Consider the following 19,270-nt stretch of genomic DNA (forward strand, 5'->3'; position numbering starts at 1 on the left):
AGCAGGCCTGGCCCCAGGCCATGTAGGAGCTGGCAGCACACACAGCCTGCTCTCAGTACTTCTAGGGCAACAACCACAACCAGCTGCTGTCCCCGTGCTGCCCGCTGGAGATGCAGCAATAACTGCACTGGAGCTGCCTTGCAGGCAGGCCCAGAGCTGCAGCTCCTGCTCCCCGGGCAGCAGCTGGGCAGGCAGACAGGGAGCTGCTGCACCACAGGCTGGACAGTCCTGGGTTTGCAGTGCTCACCTCACCTGGGGTATAAAACATCACAGTAATATTCATACCTGGGTCTTTCTTGGTCCCTTTGCCACCCTCTCGGCTCTTTTTTAGAACGGCCTTTAACATTTTAAATGTTGCTCCTAGAGAATAACAGAGAGAAACAAAAATAAATGCAAGGTCCATTCACACAAGTTGAAACAAGAAACAGGATCAATACAAATAAAACAGTGAAGTAATTACGAGAAACCTTTTGGTAGTCACATTTATTTCTTACAGCGTCACTTGGTTAAGCAAAGTGGTCATGCACAAGAAATGTTTCAATACTTGAACTAAGCAACTAAGAGTTTGCGGTCTTCTGGTCCAGAAAAGTAATGCAGCATTCTCCACATTCCACATCCAATTGCAGTTACAGGGCTAGACCTGAGTAAGTCGCTCTGAGATACCCCAGCAAAATAAACTAAAATCAAGCCCTAACTTCTGAGCAGAGCTCAGCCGCCTGACTGGCGGCAACGGGAGCAGCCTGGTGTCAGCTGGGAATGCCAGCTGCAAGGCTGTACATCAGGGACAACAGCAGGACACGGTGCCACCCCACCTGTGCCCACACACAGCACACAGGGCAACTGAGCAACAAACTCCTCCATCCCCACGGCACACCAACAGTCAACCTCAAGTGAGCAGAGCCTGACTGCAGGCGGCTGCACATTTCAGAGAAGTATGAAGTATAAGAAAAATGTACTTGGGCTGATAAACCTGAAAGACAGTTCTTTCACAGAAGTAACTTCAGCTACAAAGCAAGGAAAACAGAATGGAAGCAATTATGAAGATCACTTCTTTCCCAAAAAGCTTTCTGGGAGCATCTGACAATTGTAATTGCATTTGTTTTCTCTACTGAAAAATTCAAAAAGTATCTCATTTAAGAAAACCTTTGGTACGGAATAACGCAACAAGAAGGGGGGAAAAACGTAACCTGACTATGCTGTCTTATGTAACAGACTGCCATGAACCCCACATGACATCAACAGGAAAAGTAAAAGTCTTCCATCCAAAAACTGGATTCCTCAGAAAGTTGTCTTTATTTGATGGAATAAAGCAGAGAAAGAGAAATCAGTACAACAGAATTGTTCAGCTCCTATGAATAACCTGAAGCATCCCAGAAGGCTGGAAAGTCTCCAGGGCCTGGATCACAGTGCCCACGCAGCTCTGCGACGGCCGCGCGCAGGTGGCAGCCAGGCAGGGGCTGTGCCCAGGGTGGCACTCCCTGGGGCCACCACGGGCACACACCACACAGACACTGCCGTCCTGCAGGGCCAACAGCCTCTGCAGCAGCCCCAGCTGCTTCCCAAAGCGTGGAGATTAACCAGCCCTCCCCAAGCTCAGCATCACGAAAACGGAAAAACCTCGCAAACACACCCCCGAAACTGCATCATCTAACCAAAACATGAAATACACTGAAAGGAAGTGATTTATGATTACTTACTGGATAAAAAGCAAAATAAATTTATCAAATTAAGCATACAAAAACCATCCACCATGTTAGAAAGCCTGCATTATGCAATGGTAGGACCTGAAGGTGTTAATGAATTTCAGAATCTAAGAAAGGTACTTTACATACATAGCTAGAATAGAGTAGCAAGGGGGAGAAAAAAGAAGGAAGACCTGAAAAGTCACAAATTCTATTTAACTTTCTTATTTTGCAAATACAAGTATGAATTTTCTATTAACCAGGACAGACAGGCTTCATATAGAACTGCAAGTCTACAGTATATGTCATTCCTATTCTTAGAATATAGATAAGGGTTAATGAGGGACCAAATAAAAGGAATCAAGGACAATTCCATCCTAGATTTTCTCTCTTTGGAATTGAGGTCAATTTCCCTACTGTGCAAAGAGTTCTTCAATGATCTAGTCTAACACAGAACATGACTGGCATGCAAGATGGTTGCTTATTCAGACCACAATCAGTGCAGATATGAAAACTGCCTACTACCTGGAAATAAAGTCCACTTCCTTCCTATAAAATGAAATACAAAAATAAAGATAAGTACTTCCAAAGCAACTCACCTTTTGCTATGTGAGTTATGCACACAGAGAGAGCTAACCCTAAGGGCTGCAACAGCAAAGCAATTGCAAATGCTCTTTGTTTGCAAGCTGAAGGGTATAAAAAATAAACTGAAGTAATGCTAAAACCACCACCTTGGGCCCAGTACAACATCATTCGCGTTCCAGGGCATGCAGGTGAACGCTGAGGGAATGAACCAACTACTACAGCTTACAAATACTTCAGACAATGTTATCAAAAAGTAAAAAAACAAAGCCAAAAGATATACCAAAGTCATTTGCACCTACTGTGATGCTTACTGACACACATGCAAAAGCATTTCAGCTTCAGGTGACGTATTTCTTCATACCCACAGTTCACACCTGAGTAACACCAATTAAAGTGAACAGCAATAGTGTGTGTTTATGATTTCTCATCCCTTGAATCAGGCACAAGATGCTAGATTTGTTCTGTTTTAAAGATAACTGTATTAATAGGATATTTTACAGTAATGCTGGCACGTTGTCTTTCTAAGCACACTGCACTTTCTTCTCACAGCTAAGCTGAAGTAGAAAAACTGCCTCACTCAGACATCAGGAACCCTTTCAGCTACTGCAATTGCTTCACTTTGGTAAACAACTCCAATTCATGATTTCTTAATTCCAATTTTTAAATTCTGCCATGAAACCACTTGTTTGGTGTTTGTTGGGTTTTTTTAAAGATTTAAAAACTATCATTCCCATTTTAAAATGGGTATTAGATGTGGACTTGTTATCCCAGAGTGCTAATACTAACCATGTCCCAACAGAACTCTTCTGCTTGTTGAATTGAAGACCCTGTCAGCTGCTGACAAAGGTGGACTCCCAGCTCACACCAAGATCATTTTCACATGGATGCTGTCCTCCCACCAGTTCAACTGCTTTCTTCAGAGGCAGAGGACATTCCATTCCATACATGCTTCCTGCTCAGAGCATGAAGGGAAAGGGCAGAAAAGTCCCTTGATTCAAGAATTTATAATGATCAGCTTCTTTATGAACAACTCCAAAGTATCGTCAGCTTTATAAAACACAAATCTTAGCCCGTGGAAAGAGTCAGGAGCACAGGAACATGCACCAGTTCATGTCTCAATCTTTGTAAATTAAGTACTTCATTACCTGAGGAATCCCCTCTGAAAAGCAGAGATGGAAAAATCTCCCCACATTTTCACTCAGCCTGCAAGTCTCTCCTTAAAACTCAGCAACTTCCTTGCATGGGAGTATTTTCCATGTAAAACTCCTGCTGAAGACACCAACATCAGGAACAAGATGATTCACAGCTCCTGTTGCACCTCCCTGGCCTTTTGGAGAGGGTTATTTTCAAGGATCTACCCACAGGAGTTCATCACTACTGCAGAGGTCAAATAAACTAATCCCACACGGCAGGTACGCACCTGAGCTAACGCCCATGGACTCCTGACATTTACACTCCTTACATTACTACCCACAGCTGTGTTCAAGCTTCCAGATTTAGATCCTGAAAATCAATGAGCACTTATTTGCAAAGAAATCCAGGGTAGAACATCTTAGTCTACTGTCCGCACAGAAGTACTTAAGTATTTGCCACCTTTCAGCGTGGGATTTATGAAACACATGCTTCAAATAATCTGTATTTTTAAAGTGTACTTTGCATTTTTGAATCCAAGGATTCAAATCTTTGAATCCCAAAATCCTAAGCTTCAAAAGAAAACTTCATTTAGTCAGAACTGCTTTCACTGCCTACAAATACATTTAGAGTGTCATTCTGTGTATCACACAGAAAAGTTCCAACATTTCCCTTTTCTGGCAAATTCAAAGTCCTTTAGCTGAACTACAGGTTTCAAACAAGAGGAATATACAGCAAAAAACCAATACTTAAAGGAGCAAGGTATTACTGATCCAACAAATCAAGTAAGTAAAAAAATCCTTCAAAATTACTACATTTTGTAATAAACAGAGGGCACATCCCATGATATGCGACTACTAGTTCATGAATGAACAGACACTTGAAGAGAATAGTGTTTTTACTTTTAAGACACAATTTCCAGTGAGATATATTTCTGTTATGATTATTCAAATGCATGAATGAAAATGATAAAGCATACACTGGAGAGGTCTGTCCCTGACCCTTTGTCCCTACAGCCGAGTAAAAAGTGGCATATATATAATGTTTCCAATACATTATATTTAGCCAGACCCACTAAAGTTAAATTGTTATTATTGAAATATTTTTATACAATCCCCTAAACAATTATGGCCTTTACCCTTTGTAGGCATTTCTAATGCAGAAAGATCAATCTAAGTACAAAAGAGATACAATACAGATACAAAACTGACAAGCCATAGTACATTTGCATCATTTGCTCTTCACTCAATCATCTAATCATTATTAAACTTACCAGTGAGACACTCCACATTTTCTCCTTCTCATCTGACCGAGTGAAAGCTATGCAGCAGTTTAAAAGGAAACTGCAAAACAACAGCAAGGTTTCCAGTTTGTTGTTCACTTCTGAAGTGGAATTATGCCCTGCTAACCCTGTAACTATTATGCCCTGCAATCACCTAGTTTTCTGCTATGTTACTCTTTTACCAAATTGCTGATTATTTTGGCCAGTATCCCCAAGGGCTGCCAACACACAGGGGAAAAGCTGGTCGCTTCACCTGACTGCTGTCCAAAACTCTTGGGCAGGTGCCAGACACTGCAAAAATCACTCTTTATCGTCTTTTCAGAGATTACTGCTCCCCACTACTTGTAACCACCCTGAAGCACTGAAGCAGCTGATCTGCGCTGAAGCAGATGGAGAGCACTCACAAGCCAGAAGCATCCACTCCAAAGGTCACAAGCCCCTGTCTGAACCAACCTGAAGGACTCAGCAATCCTGCAGATGGAGAATCACGAGCGGAATCACCTGGCTGGCACACAGGAAAGAAGAGCAGCAGCCGCCAACACCACCTGAAAACCTTACCTGTTCACGGCTTTTCTGACCACAGCACAGGTGTTTTAGATTTTCTGTTCCCATTCTGCTGAGACCCTCCAGAGAAAAAGCCAAGACCACAGCCATCTACCTTCTTCTACAGTCTTCCCTTTCTTCAGTTATGACTTACAAAACAAAATTAAAACTAACTAATCCAAACAAAATCCCAAACAAGGTCAGTATTATGTCCAGAATACAAAAGAGGTGACTTTTTTCATCATCACAGCTACTTTGCAGGTTTTCAATTAATCTAGTATGCCTGAGATTTTAATTTTTTTAAATAAACATGACACTAATGACAGCTGTATTTCCTTGAATGCTAACATAAGACGGTGCTGGTAAAGCTTCTTTCTATTTTAGTTCCTTATCACATCCTTATTTCCAAATCTCCTATATTCTTCATCCTTATCAAGTATTTTCAGGATTTTATTGTCTGCTTTTTCATGGAGTAGTTCTCCTGTTTTACTAATAGTTTTCTCCTAACACTACAAATCTATATTCAAACACACACCAGAAAATGCACCTGTATTTGGTGTGAATCTTTTCTCCCCCATGTCAGCTACCCTTAGAAATTCTGGGACAGTATGTTTACTATAAACCCAAATCACAAAATACCTGATCTTGAAATGGCTGGGAATCACAGCCCCTCACTTTTTCTAGAAATCAAATGCAGAGCTCTTTCCAAAATCTGTACACAAACAACACACTACTTCCTGCTTCACAGGCAGAGATGAACACGTATATGATTATGTAAACACTTTTGAAGGTTTTAATATGGCTTTTAAAATACACTACTCTGATGTCAAATTGATATTTATGTTTTCTTCCTTAGGATAACTATCCTCAGCTTTAGTTACCAGAGGTAGAGTGATACATGTGCAACAGCCTGAAATATCCAAAATGACAGAAAGGAAATATTAGGACTCACTAGGACTTTGATAAGGGCAGTCACAGAATGGTTAAGGTTGGGAAGGACCTCTGGAGGTCATCTGGTCCAGCCCCCTGGTCAGGGCAAGTCACACAAGAAAATCTTGGAAACCGCTATCAAAAATACAAAGCAAAATTACTTCCTTCAGAAAACATAACTGTCTAAATTGATCACTGCGCTGGATTTGGCTTAGACAGTTAGTAACAATTAATATAACATGACAGTACCTCCTGCAACCCTCCTCCTCCCAAAAATAATAAAAGAAAAGCAAGTGCTAAGTGACCCTAAAATGTGGGAGCGAGCAGCAACACAAGGAGCACAAAGCTCAAACATACTGGACTATCCAGGACACATCAGCACAACTACACACATACACATGAAGAAGGGTATATATCTTTGTGGACAAGTAAATGAGCAAACTTTGGAATTAAACATTAACATTTTTGAGGATGCCTAAAGAACGGACATTAAATTCACATAATCCAGAAAGTATGTTGGGTACCTATATATACTGCCTCTTTAACCTCAGAGCATCTCAGAACACATGACAGCTCACAGCAGCCTGCAGGAAGGGGAACAATGTTATTTCCATCTCACCTGAGGGGAGCAAAGCCCCGTTTTCTCAAGGTCATACTGGTGGAGCCTTTACAGGATGGCCACTGGGGTCAGCCCTGTGCTCCTGCTGCATTGTGTCAGATGGGATTCATCTGCTCTGTGCTTACAGAGGAGATGACGTAGGAAAAAAGAAGGCTCTCACAGCAGATACAGAAGGAAGGAATGCCACTCCCCCAAATCACAACAAACTGTTCAATTAGCTTGGCTATTTCCTGAAATGTCACTCATCAGAATGAGGCAAAGCAAAAATATTACTCTCCCTGCTTTCCACCTCAGATCCTGGGATGCTGCCTTTTTCTGTCTCTCGTGAAATGTAAACCTTCCATTTTTAATTACCCGCTTGTGTTGTTTTACGGACCAGACTCAGGCATTCTCCTGTAGTGCAAGCCACAAGCAAGCACTCCCTGTTCTCCGCACTCCCTTCCCTCGAATCGCCCTCATTGCAGCGTGCAGTGCAGGGCACGGGGAGCCCTGGCTACAGCACCAGCATCGGCCGTTTGCACGCTCCTGCCCCCGTGGCACCACACACAGGGCCTGCCCCGAGCCCCGGCTGGCACGCGTGGGCTCCCTTGACACACACAGCGCCCAGACTAGGGAGGTCATTCACATGAACCACACACAGCCCTGCGGTGTGACCTAACTGCTTGTCAGCCCCTGCAGAGCTCAAATTAACGACAAGAACACGGAATACCCAGAACATCCCAGAGTTCACTCAAGAAAATTAAAGGCTTGCCTATACAAGGGGCAAACAGCTTCGCATTCATACCCTCCTCCATCCTGCAATAACTCCCTGGTGTAGACAAGATCCTACATGTTCTTACCAAAAATATTAAATAGCCGGCAAGCCCGTATTTATTAAAATTTTACGGTTGTCCTGTTGTTTTCAGTAATTAAACAGCCAAGCACCACTACAGTTTCTAACTCAGATGCCAGAAAGCATTCCTTCCACACGAAAGCGTCCAAACCAAATAAATTTAAATCCTCACAACCAGAATCTGACTACTAGTGGAACACAGACTTTTACACTTAAAAACCCCAATAATTATTCATTAAAATCTTAAGTCTGTGTAAATCTTTACAAGTTTGCCAAGATAGTGCATACTGCCTCCCCCTAACCTGCTCCTGAGACACCTACAAGCCCATGGTACATCACATGAGTAGAGTCCACTGATACACCAAGAGAAGCAATGCAACGCCAACAAGAACTCATTCAGGTAAAAATCCTGCCAACAGAAGAAATACTGCAAAGAAACAAAATTCAGTTTTTCTCCTGGGGAAGGCTGAGAATTGAAGAAAGGAGGCTCAAGCAGGGCTCACTGAGAAGAAAAGCACCTGTTTTTCCTATTAGCAGAGATGATGAAAACAGGTAGACAGTAAACTTTTTTCTACCAGATGGTGGGACAGTGGGAGATTCCCCAAATGCTAGTGAGGCAGATGTTTGGGATGTGCAAAAGGAGCTTTCTGGAGAAGCCCAGATCCCCAGTGAGACCCAAGGCAGCTCTGGTGGCACGCACTGCACACACAGTGCAAGAGCCTTGGGGGACCTTCTGCACGGGCATGGAGGAGCAAAGAGAGAAACAACTCCTCCCTGACAAACCATTCAGCAGATTCTTCTGGTGCAGACTTGTACCAAGCTTTGAACTCCAGCAGAAAAAAATAATTTAATGTCACTTTTTTTCTTCTTTCCTTATTGCCTTAAAAGGACAAAGTGCAACACTTCTGGTCGGGGAAAAAACCCAATATTAATTAGGTCTTTTTTCCCCCTCAGACTTTTAAACTATGCCCAATACCTCAAAATGAGTATAAAACACTTTATAAGCTGCTGGTGACATACCACAGTGGCACAAAGAAAGGCTTAGACAGAGAATAAATAAACAAAAACATACACACCAGCTCTGTATTGCTAGAGTTTTGAATATACCAGCACCACTGAATTCTGAAGCTGCACAACAGATTAGTACATGACACTAGAAGGCACAATGTTCCTATACTCCATTCTACCTTTGCCAAGTACAGTTTATCTGAGAGTAAAGCAAAGTCTTCCCTTTATGGCTTGTCTCCTATCTTTTCAAAGGAATTTTTGCATAAGCATAAACATTCTGTATCAGTAGTTAGGAAGCACTGAAAATTTTATCCTATCATGCCTAGTCTTTGTGGCAGCAATATTCCGCTTCAAACTTTCAGTTGATGGAAAATTTTATAGAAAAATCTAGGAAGTCAGTCCTTACTAACAGAAAAAAAAAAAAATCCCTTTGCAACCTCAGTGGTATTTGGCCCAGTGTAAAACAGACCTAAATAATCAACTGAACTCAAAGGCATTTCTGGTGTAAAACACAAAACCAGTCTCCCTAAAACCCACACCGAGAATATTTTGTGTTTTGTCATTCTTGTTCAAAAGCTACAACAAAAAAACCCCAAACAACAAAAACCCCCACACAACACAGAAAAAGAATCAAACTCAAGCCTCTACCAACTTCCACCTCATTTAAATTCCAAAAAGCAAAGGTTATATTGTGCTTCTATTTACTCTTACTTGGATATTGTTCAAATACTGAATTGTTAAAGCATGGTCAGAAATATAGATCCTAAGGAAGGGGACACCTGCTAAGAGAGAAATGGATTAGTTGAATTGTAAATGACTGAAAAGAGAAAAGCACAGTCTTTAGACTACACAAATTCTAGTATTTTTCTAGATAACACAAAGCTGAAGGAGATAAAATCTGAACTGTCTTTTCAGCAATTAAACGCCTCTGCTGTTTTAAGAGGGATAGCTTTGGATTTAACTTAAAACTACCAGTTTTTGACAAGTTAAAAGACATATTTACTACTTCATGTAGCAAAGTTCCACCAGAATCTAAGACAACATATAAAGATGTAAAACCACTGTGACCTACCCAAAGGTCCACAGGCCCGACTCCATCGTGGAGCTGCAGAGTTCACATTTACACACAAACACACACATCAAAAACCTCCTGTCAGGGCGTTTCCTGTGTGCTAACAAGCTCCAGCTTCTCTCCTGCTGGAGCTAAATTTAGCCACGACTAAGATCGAGTCTTAAAAAAATAAAAAGGAAAGCAAAAACCTCCAAACAATAAACAAAAAAAAAAAGCCCCACTAGCAAACACAAACAACACAAAAAAACAACCTACTCCACATACACAACTGCAGTGTAGTGCAGCAAACATTTTACAGAACCCTTTGGTCTTAAAGCAGTTAATTATCAAATATATGAAATACGCAGCAAACAAGCAGCAGCCCCTCACCCTACACACATCTGAAAATGCACTTTAAGGGCTCCAAAGCACAGGTGACCCCAGCTCCCACTGCTCAGCAGGTGTATGTGACAGCTGGTGACATCCACAGGGCGGGCAGAGGCTCCACCGCGGCCAAGGGTGCCTGATCATCGGAATTAGAGCACCCACCACAGCCTGCATCAAGCCAAAAAGATTTCTTACAAAGTCTTCAGGCGTTGCTGCAAACATTGCAATTCTTGAATATGTTAATTACAGATTTGTCTGATCTAGATGGGGCACAGGCAGGCAGAAAGGTATGAAACAACTCAGGGACAAGGAGCTTCAGCACTCAGGCTCCTGCCTGCAGCCACGCTCTCCCATGGCCACACTCCACACTGCCCCTTGTCCTGTGTGCCTGTGGATTGTCCTGACCAACCCTTGGGATCCCACACTGCCCCGTGTCCTGTGTGCCTGTGGACTGTCCTGACCAACCCTTGGGATCCCACACAGGATCCCACACTGCCCCGTGTCCTGTGTGCCTGTGGACTGTCCTGACCACCCTCAGGATCCCCCCAGGCCCTGACAGCTGTGACACCTCTGTGTCAGGCGGGCTATGCGCCACTGTCACCTGGCACATCTCTTATGTGGGGTCATTCTGACAGAGCTGGGCCACCCAGGTATCTCTTCTTAAAAATAAGAAGAGATAAATTCCACTGCCACTTGATCACTAATCGGCGGGAATTCTGCTGCAGAGCGAGATGAGACTGCAAACAATTCTACTGTAGGTTGTGGTGTTTATTTCTCTTTTAAGACCACCGTGTATTACAGAACTCTAAAAGATGGAGGAAATCTGCATTTAATGATAATCTACAAGTTCTAATTTGCATCACCATGAATTAAGGGCAGCTGATATAAACCACTCCGATACTCAAAACACATATCTGTAACTTTGTATATATTTTATATATTGTATATATTTATTATGTAGTTACAATATTTAAGATAACTACAACTTTAAGCTGCATGTAGTTTTCCAATTTCATACACACCTAGATACAGCTGAATTCCCTAATGCACATGAGGAAGAACTAGATGGCTTCAAGGCTATCTGCATTCACAAAATTATTTTAGCCATTTAGACTGCAAAAGTGCCTGAGAAGTGCTTCACAAAGAGTGCCTCACCGAGTCAGTCACCTCACAAACCCTGCAAACCATAACCCTGCACCTGTTGACACAGTGTGTTTACAGAAAAAGGTCAGACAGGCATAATTCAGTGAGCATTGACACCAACTTCCACAGCATGAAAAGGCAGCTTTTGACTTGACCAGACACTTAAATTTCAGCAAGGGCTGTGGCAGAACTCACCACTGCCATCACTGCACATCACTTCTGCAGCCCAGCAAGAATGCCAGGCTGAGGTGTCACACCAGCCACGAGGCTGACAGCAAACTGTTCTCTGCCAGCACCAAGGACTTGTCCCGTGGGACCAGACACCAACGGGACACTCACATCTGTCCAGCTGGCTGATCTGCACAGCCAGTCACTCCAAAAGCCAGAGGAGCTTCTGCTTTCAAACTGGCACCCTCATTAGAAATGAGTATTCCAGATCGAGAGGAGAAAATATGTGAAATATTAAATAGATGACACCACCTCAGGAAACAAAGCCCATGTGCCAGCAATGCTCCCAATCACTCAGTGGAGAAATACCTCTCACAGGCACAGCTGCCTGGCCCTTTGTTCCCACACTCTAATGAACATCCCTCAGGCACAGGAGTATCTCCATACCTTACACAAGGAGGCCAAGCACTGAAGCTAAGATATTACAAAATCGAATATTCTAGTAACAAAGTACCTTTACAGATTAGGCCTATGGCATAGCAAGCCTCCTCTTGGTGAGAGGGGGAGCAAAAACAAAATTCCAGAAACACAGCAAGGGAAACAGGACTTTCAGAAGTTAACGTAATTCCATGAACATGAACTAGAATGAATATCCTTCAAGAAGCAGGAATGACAATGACGGATGAAAAAAGCCCACACAGTGATGTATCACCTACACAGCACAAAAATCTGAAATCACTACCCTGGATAAACCTCTCAAGATTTATGAAGCTAAAACAGGGAGGGGGAACAAGAGGACATTTTAGCTATAAAAGGAGATGAAAAGTACCCTGTTTGACTGAAGCACAAACCAAGTGAAATATAAACTGTGCTCCAGTTCAGACTCTCCTTCACTCCAGTAAGCAGGAGATGGACACCACAGGAGACTCCAAAATATCTGTGGAGAGCCCAAACACAGCACAGAGATCATCCCCTGAGCTCTACAGTTTTATACTTAAGATAAATAATCTAGTCAATTACGCATGCTGAAATACCTCTACAGAACTTCTCAAGTACAATGAATACAGAAGGATTAATTCAGTCATGCTAAACAATGAATTTTAAAAGCAAAGGATAGTAGGAGACAGCAGAGCAAACAGACATATTAACGTTAGACCACACAATAGATATTCTGCATTAATGAGCAACTGATCCCTTTATTTACTTCCCTTCACGATAAGATCAGAGAGGTTAAGGCTCCACAAAAACAAACTTATTAAAAATAAATAAATAAATAAATAAATAAAATATGCACTTATCAAACTAAAGTTAAACACAAAACCAAACGTAGTGAGGATCACGTAATGTTCTAGAGGTTGCTTCTGGGGTTTCTTCTTCTTGGTGTTACGCTATGCCTTCAATACCCAGAGGTCAGTTTTCTAACAGTGGTGCTTCCTATACACAAACATATTGTTAAGAAATAAGACCTTACACATTTGGTAGGCCATATGCTGTGATTTTTATTTCCATTGCAGCAGCTTTGTGATAAAAAAACTCTCCAACCTCCACATCAAGTCTTGGGAGCTGAAAGCAACAAAAAGGCTTGAACTAACCCAGTTTTCTCAGACTTTCCCACACATAAACCCAAAGCTGACCTTTATCTATTTTTCCAGAAAATATGAAGATCTAGCTCCTGACAGAGCCTGAAATACCACTTTTTAGTCAAAACAGCATCCCAACATATAAACCTTAATTTTAAAATAATGGATATAAATTACAATTTACAGATATTTATGGATGTCATTACAAATAACAGATCAGGCTAATATTCTTACATGCACAGGAGTTTAAAAACTTGCTAAATAATCTTCCACCTTCAAAGAAAGGTTTTATCTTGATAAGGGGAAGAAGTTCAGCTAAAGAAAAACAAACACCTCTGCTAAGACTGCTCAGCTGCCTTCCAACATATAATTCAGATCACAAAGTTGCCATGGCATCAACTTCAGGACTGTGGTCATACACACAAAATGTCTTTTTTCCTACATACTCTTATGGGAAGCTGAGCAACTCTGGCCATGAAACAAATATGTTTTGGCTCTAAAGCAGATATAATTCATCACTATTTGGACATTCCAATGGTTAGCTACACTGAGAAAGCAAGGCAACCAGAACTTCAGAGCATCCACATAAATGAAGCGCTGAATGCACTACCCAAACAGTGGCAAAAAGAAGCAGTACTTATGTTTACCTTGCTCACTGGCACTATTTAATAATATACTACCATTTTTCACTTAAACAGCACTTATACAGCAGATCAGAACAAATGGGAAAGGTTCATTTTTGGCCACTGTATAATAACAGCGGAAGGAAATTCTCCAGGATCTAAGGCATCACACTTATTTCCCAAATTCCCTGGTATTTTCAATTTTTAAGTATCAGGCTATTTTTAAGCAACAGTTATCAAAAATACGAAGTAACATAGGACTTCTGCATATACTGAATAATCCTGCAAAACTCTGAAGTAGGCTGGATGAGTAAAACATTTAAAATACTCCAGACCAGCGAACAAACCTCTTGCCAACTGTTTTTACACCCAGCAGTCACAGAAGCCCAAAGTAAACCTCCCACATCCTCAGCTGTTAGCTTTCCAAATGGTGCAAAAGCAGCGGCTTCGTCAGGAACCGCCATGCAAGGCAGAGCAGGCGAGTGCCACTGCCACCCGCGGGGCTACAGAGCGGGGACCAGGGGCAGGGGACACATCCGCATCACACCCAGGCGCATCTCAACCTCCTTCCATCCCCGGGCTCTGACCTCACACAAAGACAACGCCAGACACATTCTGTTTTAGAAAACAGTCATTCAGGACCCAGTCCCCTATCTAACAAATATGCGTTATGAGGCTATGGCAAACAAATGCTGAGAAATCGGAGAGCTTTAAGAAAGTCTGCTTTAAAATACACCGTTCCTATGCACTATCAGTAACTCACGTATTAAAAACTAATCAGCTTATCGTTTTATCATTTTATGCTTGAGATCCCAGCAGGAACACTGATGACATCTAGGGCAGGCCCTTCTGCTCCAGCCGTCAAAACAAGGTCGCTGCCCACAGACACGCACGTGTCCCGTCCCGTCCCATCCCCGCAGCCCGGCTCTGCCCGGGCGTTGTGCCTCTTCTCAGGGGCTCTTCCTCGCCTTCCAATACCGAAACCAAACACAAACACCACCAAGAAAGCAAGTTTTGAAGAAAGCAGTTTTTTTCCCTCCCCCCCAGATCTTTAGTGGTAATGGCATGAAAACCGCCCCAGTCACCAAAACGTGACAGTGCGGGCCGGAGAGGCGGAAATCCCGGCCGGGCCCCGCCCGGGCAGCGCCTCCCCCGGCCCGTGCCGGCCCCGGCCACCCCGGGCCACTGACGAGCGGTGGGCCACCCCGCCGGCCCCGGGCCGCGCCCTGCCCCCGGCCCCGGCCCGTGCCTGCCCGACATGCCCGCACACGCTCCTCCGCCACAAAGTTTCAGCGGCGGCTCCGCGCCCGCCGACCCCGCGCAGCCCCCGGCCCGGCCGGGCGCGGGGCGAAGAAGGGAAGGAGAGGAAGAGGCAGGGAGGTCTCACCCAGCGGCGGGCCCGGCCCCTCGCCTCGGGCTCCGCGCGCGGCCCAGCCCGGGCTGCTCCGGGCTCCTCCGGGCTGGGCAGGCGCGGCGGCGGGATGAGCTCACGGGAGGGGCGGCGGCAGCGCCCGCCCCCCGCGGGACGGGCTGGGGCGGAGCGGGGCCGGGCTGGAGCGCCGGGTGAGGCGCAGCGAGGCAGTGCCCGCTCGGCCCGGCCGCCCTTCCGCGAGCCGCGGTGCCGCTCCACCAACACCGACCGCGCAGAGCCGGGCCCGGGCCCGCGGACCGTGTGCTGCTCGGAGCGCCCCACTATCCCTGCGCTCCGCCCGGCTGAGCTCTGCTCCTGGGAACCCACTGGCACCGCTCGGGGCTGGGGGCTCCTGCCCCGAGCCCCGCGCCGGAGGCCATCCACTTCCACCAAAGCAGCTTTCCGTCAGGAACACGAAAGTAATCGCGTCGGAGCTTATAAAGGCTGCACACGGCAAAAGACGAGTGGAATATAAGTAGTATAAATAATAACAGCAGGTCTGGAACAGACTGCAGAGAGAGGTTGTGGAGTCTCCCTCCACAGGTGCTTGTATTCAAGAACCGTCTGGACACAATCCTGTGCCATGTGCTCTGGGATGACCCTGATGGATCAGGGAGGTTGGACCAGATGAACCACTGCGGTCGCTTTCAAACTGACCCATTCTGTGATTCTGTTAAGATCTCAGACTGATCCAAGTTACTTTCTGAACTGGACCACACAAGGCATTTCTGACAGCCAGATTTGAAATGCCAGGTGTAGGAGGAACAAGGAGAGCGGCCCTGCCCACAATACAGAAAAAGACAAACTGCGTCCTGGAAAGCAGCACCTTCAAAAGGGTATGGGGCTGCCATGGCAAAACCACATGACATCAGCGCTGCTGCTCCAAGAGAAGCCAGTGTGTTCTTTACCTGTACAAATGAGGGATCGCAAGCACGTGTAGAGGTGGCATTACCTCTGAACAGCATTCCCAATCTATCCATCCATATTTTCCAAGATACTGAAGAATGAGAGACTGCAGAAGAAATCCACAAAACTGATTTGAAGGCTGAACATAATGCCGGGCAGCAAGAGCGTTAAAATATTTAGCTCCTCAAAAAGACATTTCAGATGGTAGCTTATGAGAAAAAAACTGAGGTGCTGGTAATTTTACTGTGGGGTACCCATGGTAACCCCAATAAGCTGTAGCAAAGTAGCCACCAAAGAGCATTATCTATGGCTGGGAACGTCACATGTAGAGAGATAACTGTCTTACATCAATGGCGTTAGCATTGAAGTGCCTGGTGGTATTAACTATGTTAAGTATAACATAGGTTTCGCAGTGGTGATCTGCATGCCATTGTTATGAGCACATCAATCAAAAATGTCAGCAGAAACATTCAGTGGATATGTTTTTCTCTCCCAACCTGAAACTGCTTGCTTCTTCCACCCCAAGTGTCCAATATTGCAGCTATTCCCTGCATAGAGGCCAAAGTGCTTAGCTTTGCTACACACAACCTCTACAATTTCATATAATTAAATACAAAAAGATATCCTCCTCCCACCAGTAAAGAAAACGGAGGGAGAAACCAAAATACATTTATCAATTAATAAGGATTTGCTGTTTTCTGTGCAAACTCTAATTGATTTTCATATGTAATTCATCATGACAAAGCAAATATGAATTTAACTGCAAAATTACAGTGCCAGAATATTCTAGAACATTTTCTACACTATGCAAGCATTTCACAAGATGTCTTCCAATGTGTCTGTAAGGAGCACAAAGACAATCCATGTATGTGTTCAGAAAGAAGCAACAGGCCGATACACAAGTAGCACAATGTTCTCTGCAGAACACTGGCCATAACTGCCTTGTTTGGTGTCAGAAGAGCAGAGGAACTGGAGACAAAGCCCTCAGGGTGAGAAGAGCAACAGCAATAAGTGACCTTACTCTTCTTTCACTGTCACTTCACCAACTTGGTAGCTGCAGATTGGTTCCAAAACAAGGGGAGAATGCTGTATGCAACCTTAGCCAGCAGCAAGTGTACAGTGTCTTTTCTCCAGTGGAGAATCCTCTTAATCACATTCTCTTCCCTACATTTTGCCACTGTGATGAGGCCTATATCTGGAAATAAAGGAACTTTCCTTCTAAGAAGAAAAGTCAAAAGTTTGGTCAGCATTTTATGATTTTGTCTTCGTGTCTGAAATCTGAGACAAGAAACTGAGCTATGACTCCACTGTTGTTGGATCTATTCCTCAGCAGGTCCAGCACCAGCACTCTCTTCCTCTAGATATGAACCCAAAAGTTTTGAAATAGTACTTACAGTCAATTGGATTTAGGTCCTGCTTCACAGGAAAGCTCACAATGGATTCTGGTGCTTCCCAATTTGTCTCAGTAGAGCAAATGCTTTTGATATCAGGAACATAAAGATTTTTGCTCCCATCAGTAGCTTCCTTCTGGGAAGTATTTAGCTCACAGCTGTTCTACTTTAACTGTTCTGCCTTCTGCTCCTTCCACTCATTTGTTCAGATGATTTATCCATTCCTAGCCACTGAAATTCTTCAGCTCTTCTTTCTTCTCACAAAGGCTATGGCTCTCCTCAGTCTCCCACTTATCATGCAGGCTTCTAGTAGTTTTTTTTAGGAAAACAGGAATCAGATCACACTGAAATAGAATGGCAGCAGTGTTCATTGTATTAACATATATGCTGGGAGCTAAAGAAATTCAAAATCAGACTTTTCCCCCTTTTCAGCTCAGCTTCAGTGTTATCTTAATTCATGCTTCTCATCTTAACCTACTATTCCAGTTCTTAGTTTTGGAAGGTGCTTTCAAGGAAGGTAATTCATAAATTTCAGAGGTTTCCATTCAATGTAGATGCTTTTATCCCAGCAGATTCATTCTCATGCAACATAATAATTTGGTATTAAATCCTTAATTTACTGATTTTAAGGTAGTAGATTGTCATGATTTTAAACCCACCTGGAGATGAAACACCATGCAGCTGCTCCCTCAACCCGCTTTCTTCACCCCCACCCCAGTGGAATGTGGAGGAGAATCAAAGTAAAACTTGCATGTTGAGATAATAACAGTTTAATAACTGAAAATAAAGTACAGTAATAATGGTAAATAATAAAAAGGGAAAAAACAAGTGATACACAACGGAATTGCTCACCATTGGCCAAATAATGCCAGACCCCCCGCTTCCCAAATTTAGATAGACCCTTCTGGGTACCTCCCCCAGTTCAGAGACTGGGAATGAAATTCTATGGTATGGAATATCCCTTTGGTCAGCTTTGGTTACCTGTCCCAGCTCTGCTCCCTCCCAGCTTCCTTTGTGAACCTCCTCACTGGCAGAGCATGACACAAAGGAAAAAAAACCTCCCATTTGTGAGCTGTACGCTTTTTAGAACAGTATATGAACTTCAACCAGCAGAAGCATGCAGTGTAGCCACTTCTACCCGCCAAATTCCTAAATTCCTTACAGCCTAGCTCTGCTAAGTGTTTGGACATTCTGCCATCTCCCTGTCACCTCCTTTATTGTCTTTTGTATTCATTGCAATTCAAGGCATCAAAACTAATTTTAGAACCAGCAGCTAGAACTTTTGACATAATTGGAGAGCTGCTTGTGGCATATTTACAGGTACTGTCTACAGAAACCTCAACAGACTTTACTGGAGAAGAGTTCAAATGCACACATACCAGAGATATGCAACATACCTGTCACCTGTGAACAGCTTCAGCAAAATCAGTCTAAATTTGTGGTTTTGACTTGTTTTACTTTTTAAGGCTGAGATCCACAAAACAAAGCAAATTAAAAGTTTTCAATTTCAGCTATTTTTTTAAAAGATAACACGCTTTTCATTATTTAATATTTCTTGATTGCAATATATAAAAAACAAATATTTCAGGCTTATGCAGCTTAAGGCTAGCTCAGTTTGCTCCAACTCTCTCTTTAACTTTGAAAAAACATACTCAACATGAAAAATTTAAACTAGAAAGAATTTAATAAAGTTGTGATCAATGAAAGTAGAGAGTTGAATTTGAATTTTAATATCAATCTTCATTGTAGTGACTGTTCTATTTCAGTATATGGTAATTGCATATTTTGCAACTAAAATGATACCTATTATATAAAATATTTTTATCATAACTTAAGAAAAGTCTTAATAATTCCTTTACATAACGAAAACGTCTGAATTGCACTCCAGAAGTCAGGCCCAAATATAAAAGAAATACACTGTGTCTAGAGAGGGGTTCAGAAACTTCATCTCTCAATACGTAACTGTTGACTGTGGGATGCTATATCCAGCTTTCTAAC

The 19,270-nt window shown here is 43.2% G+C and overlaps 1 protein-coding gene across 4 annotated transcripts in view; it reads right to left on the reverse strand.

Annotated features, from left to right (window-relative positions):
* TANC1 (tetratricopeptide repeat, ankyrin repeat and coiled-coil containing 1) overlaps positions 1–15,029 on the reverse strand; it is a 60,352-nt gene extending 45,323 nt beyond the window's left edge. For 3 of the 4 annotated variants that reach the window (XM_063161457.1, XM_063161456.1, XM_063161454.1), the window contains exons 1-2: positions 14,952–15,029; positions 286–360 (exon numbers count right to left, since the gene is read on the reverse strand). In XM_063161457.1, coding sequence (XP_063017527.1) covers positions 286–346 — 61 coding nt within the window. In that variant the 5' untranslated portion in view covers positions 347–360; positions 14,952–15,029. Of the gene's footprint in view, positions 1–285; positions 361–3,053; positions 3,180–14,951 lie in introns of those variants that run through there. The other variant, XM_063161455.1, reaches the window with a different exon arrangement.
* Positions 15,030–19,270: the final 4,241 nt, after the last annotated feature.

Source organism: Melospiza melodia, chromosome 8, assembly GCF_035770615.1.
Source record: "Melospiza melodia melodia isolate bMelMel2 chromosome 8, bMelMel2.pri, whole genome shotgun sequence".
In the NCBI taxonomy this organism is placed as follows: domain Eukaryota; kingdom Metazoa; phylum Chordata; class Aves; order Passeriformes; family Passerellidae; genus Melospiza; species Melospiza melodia.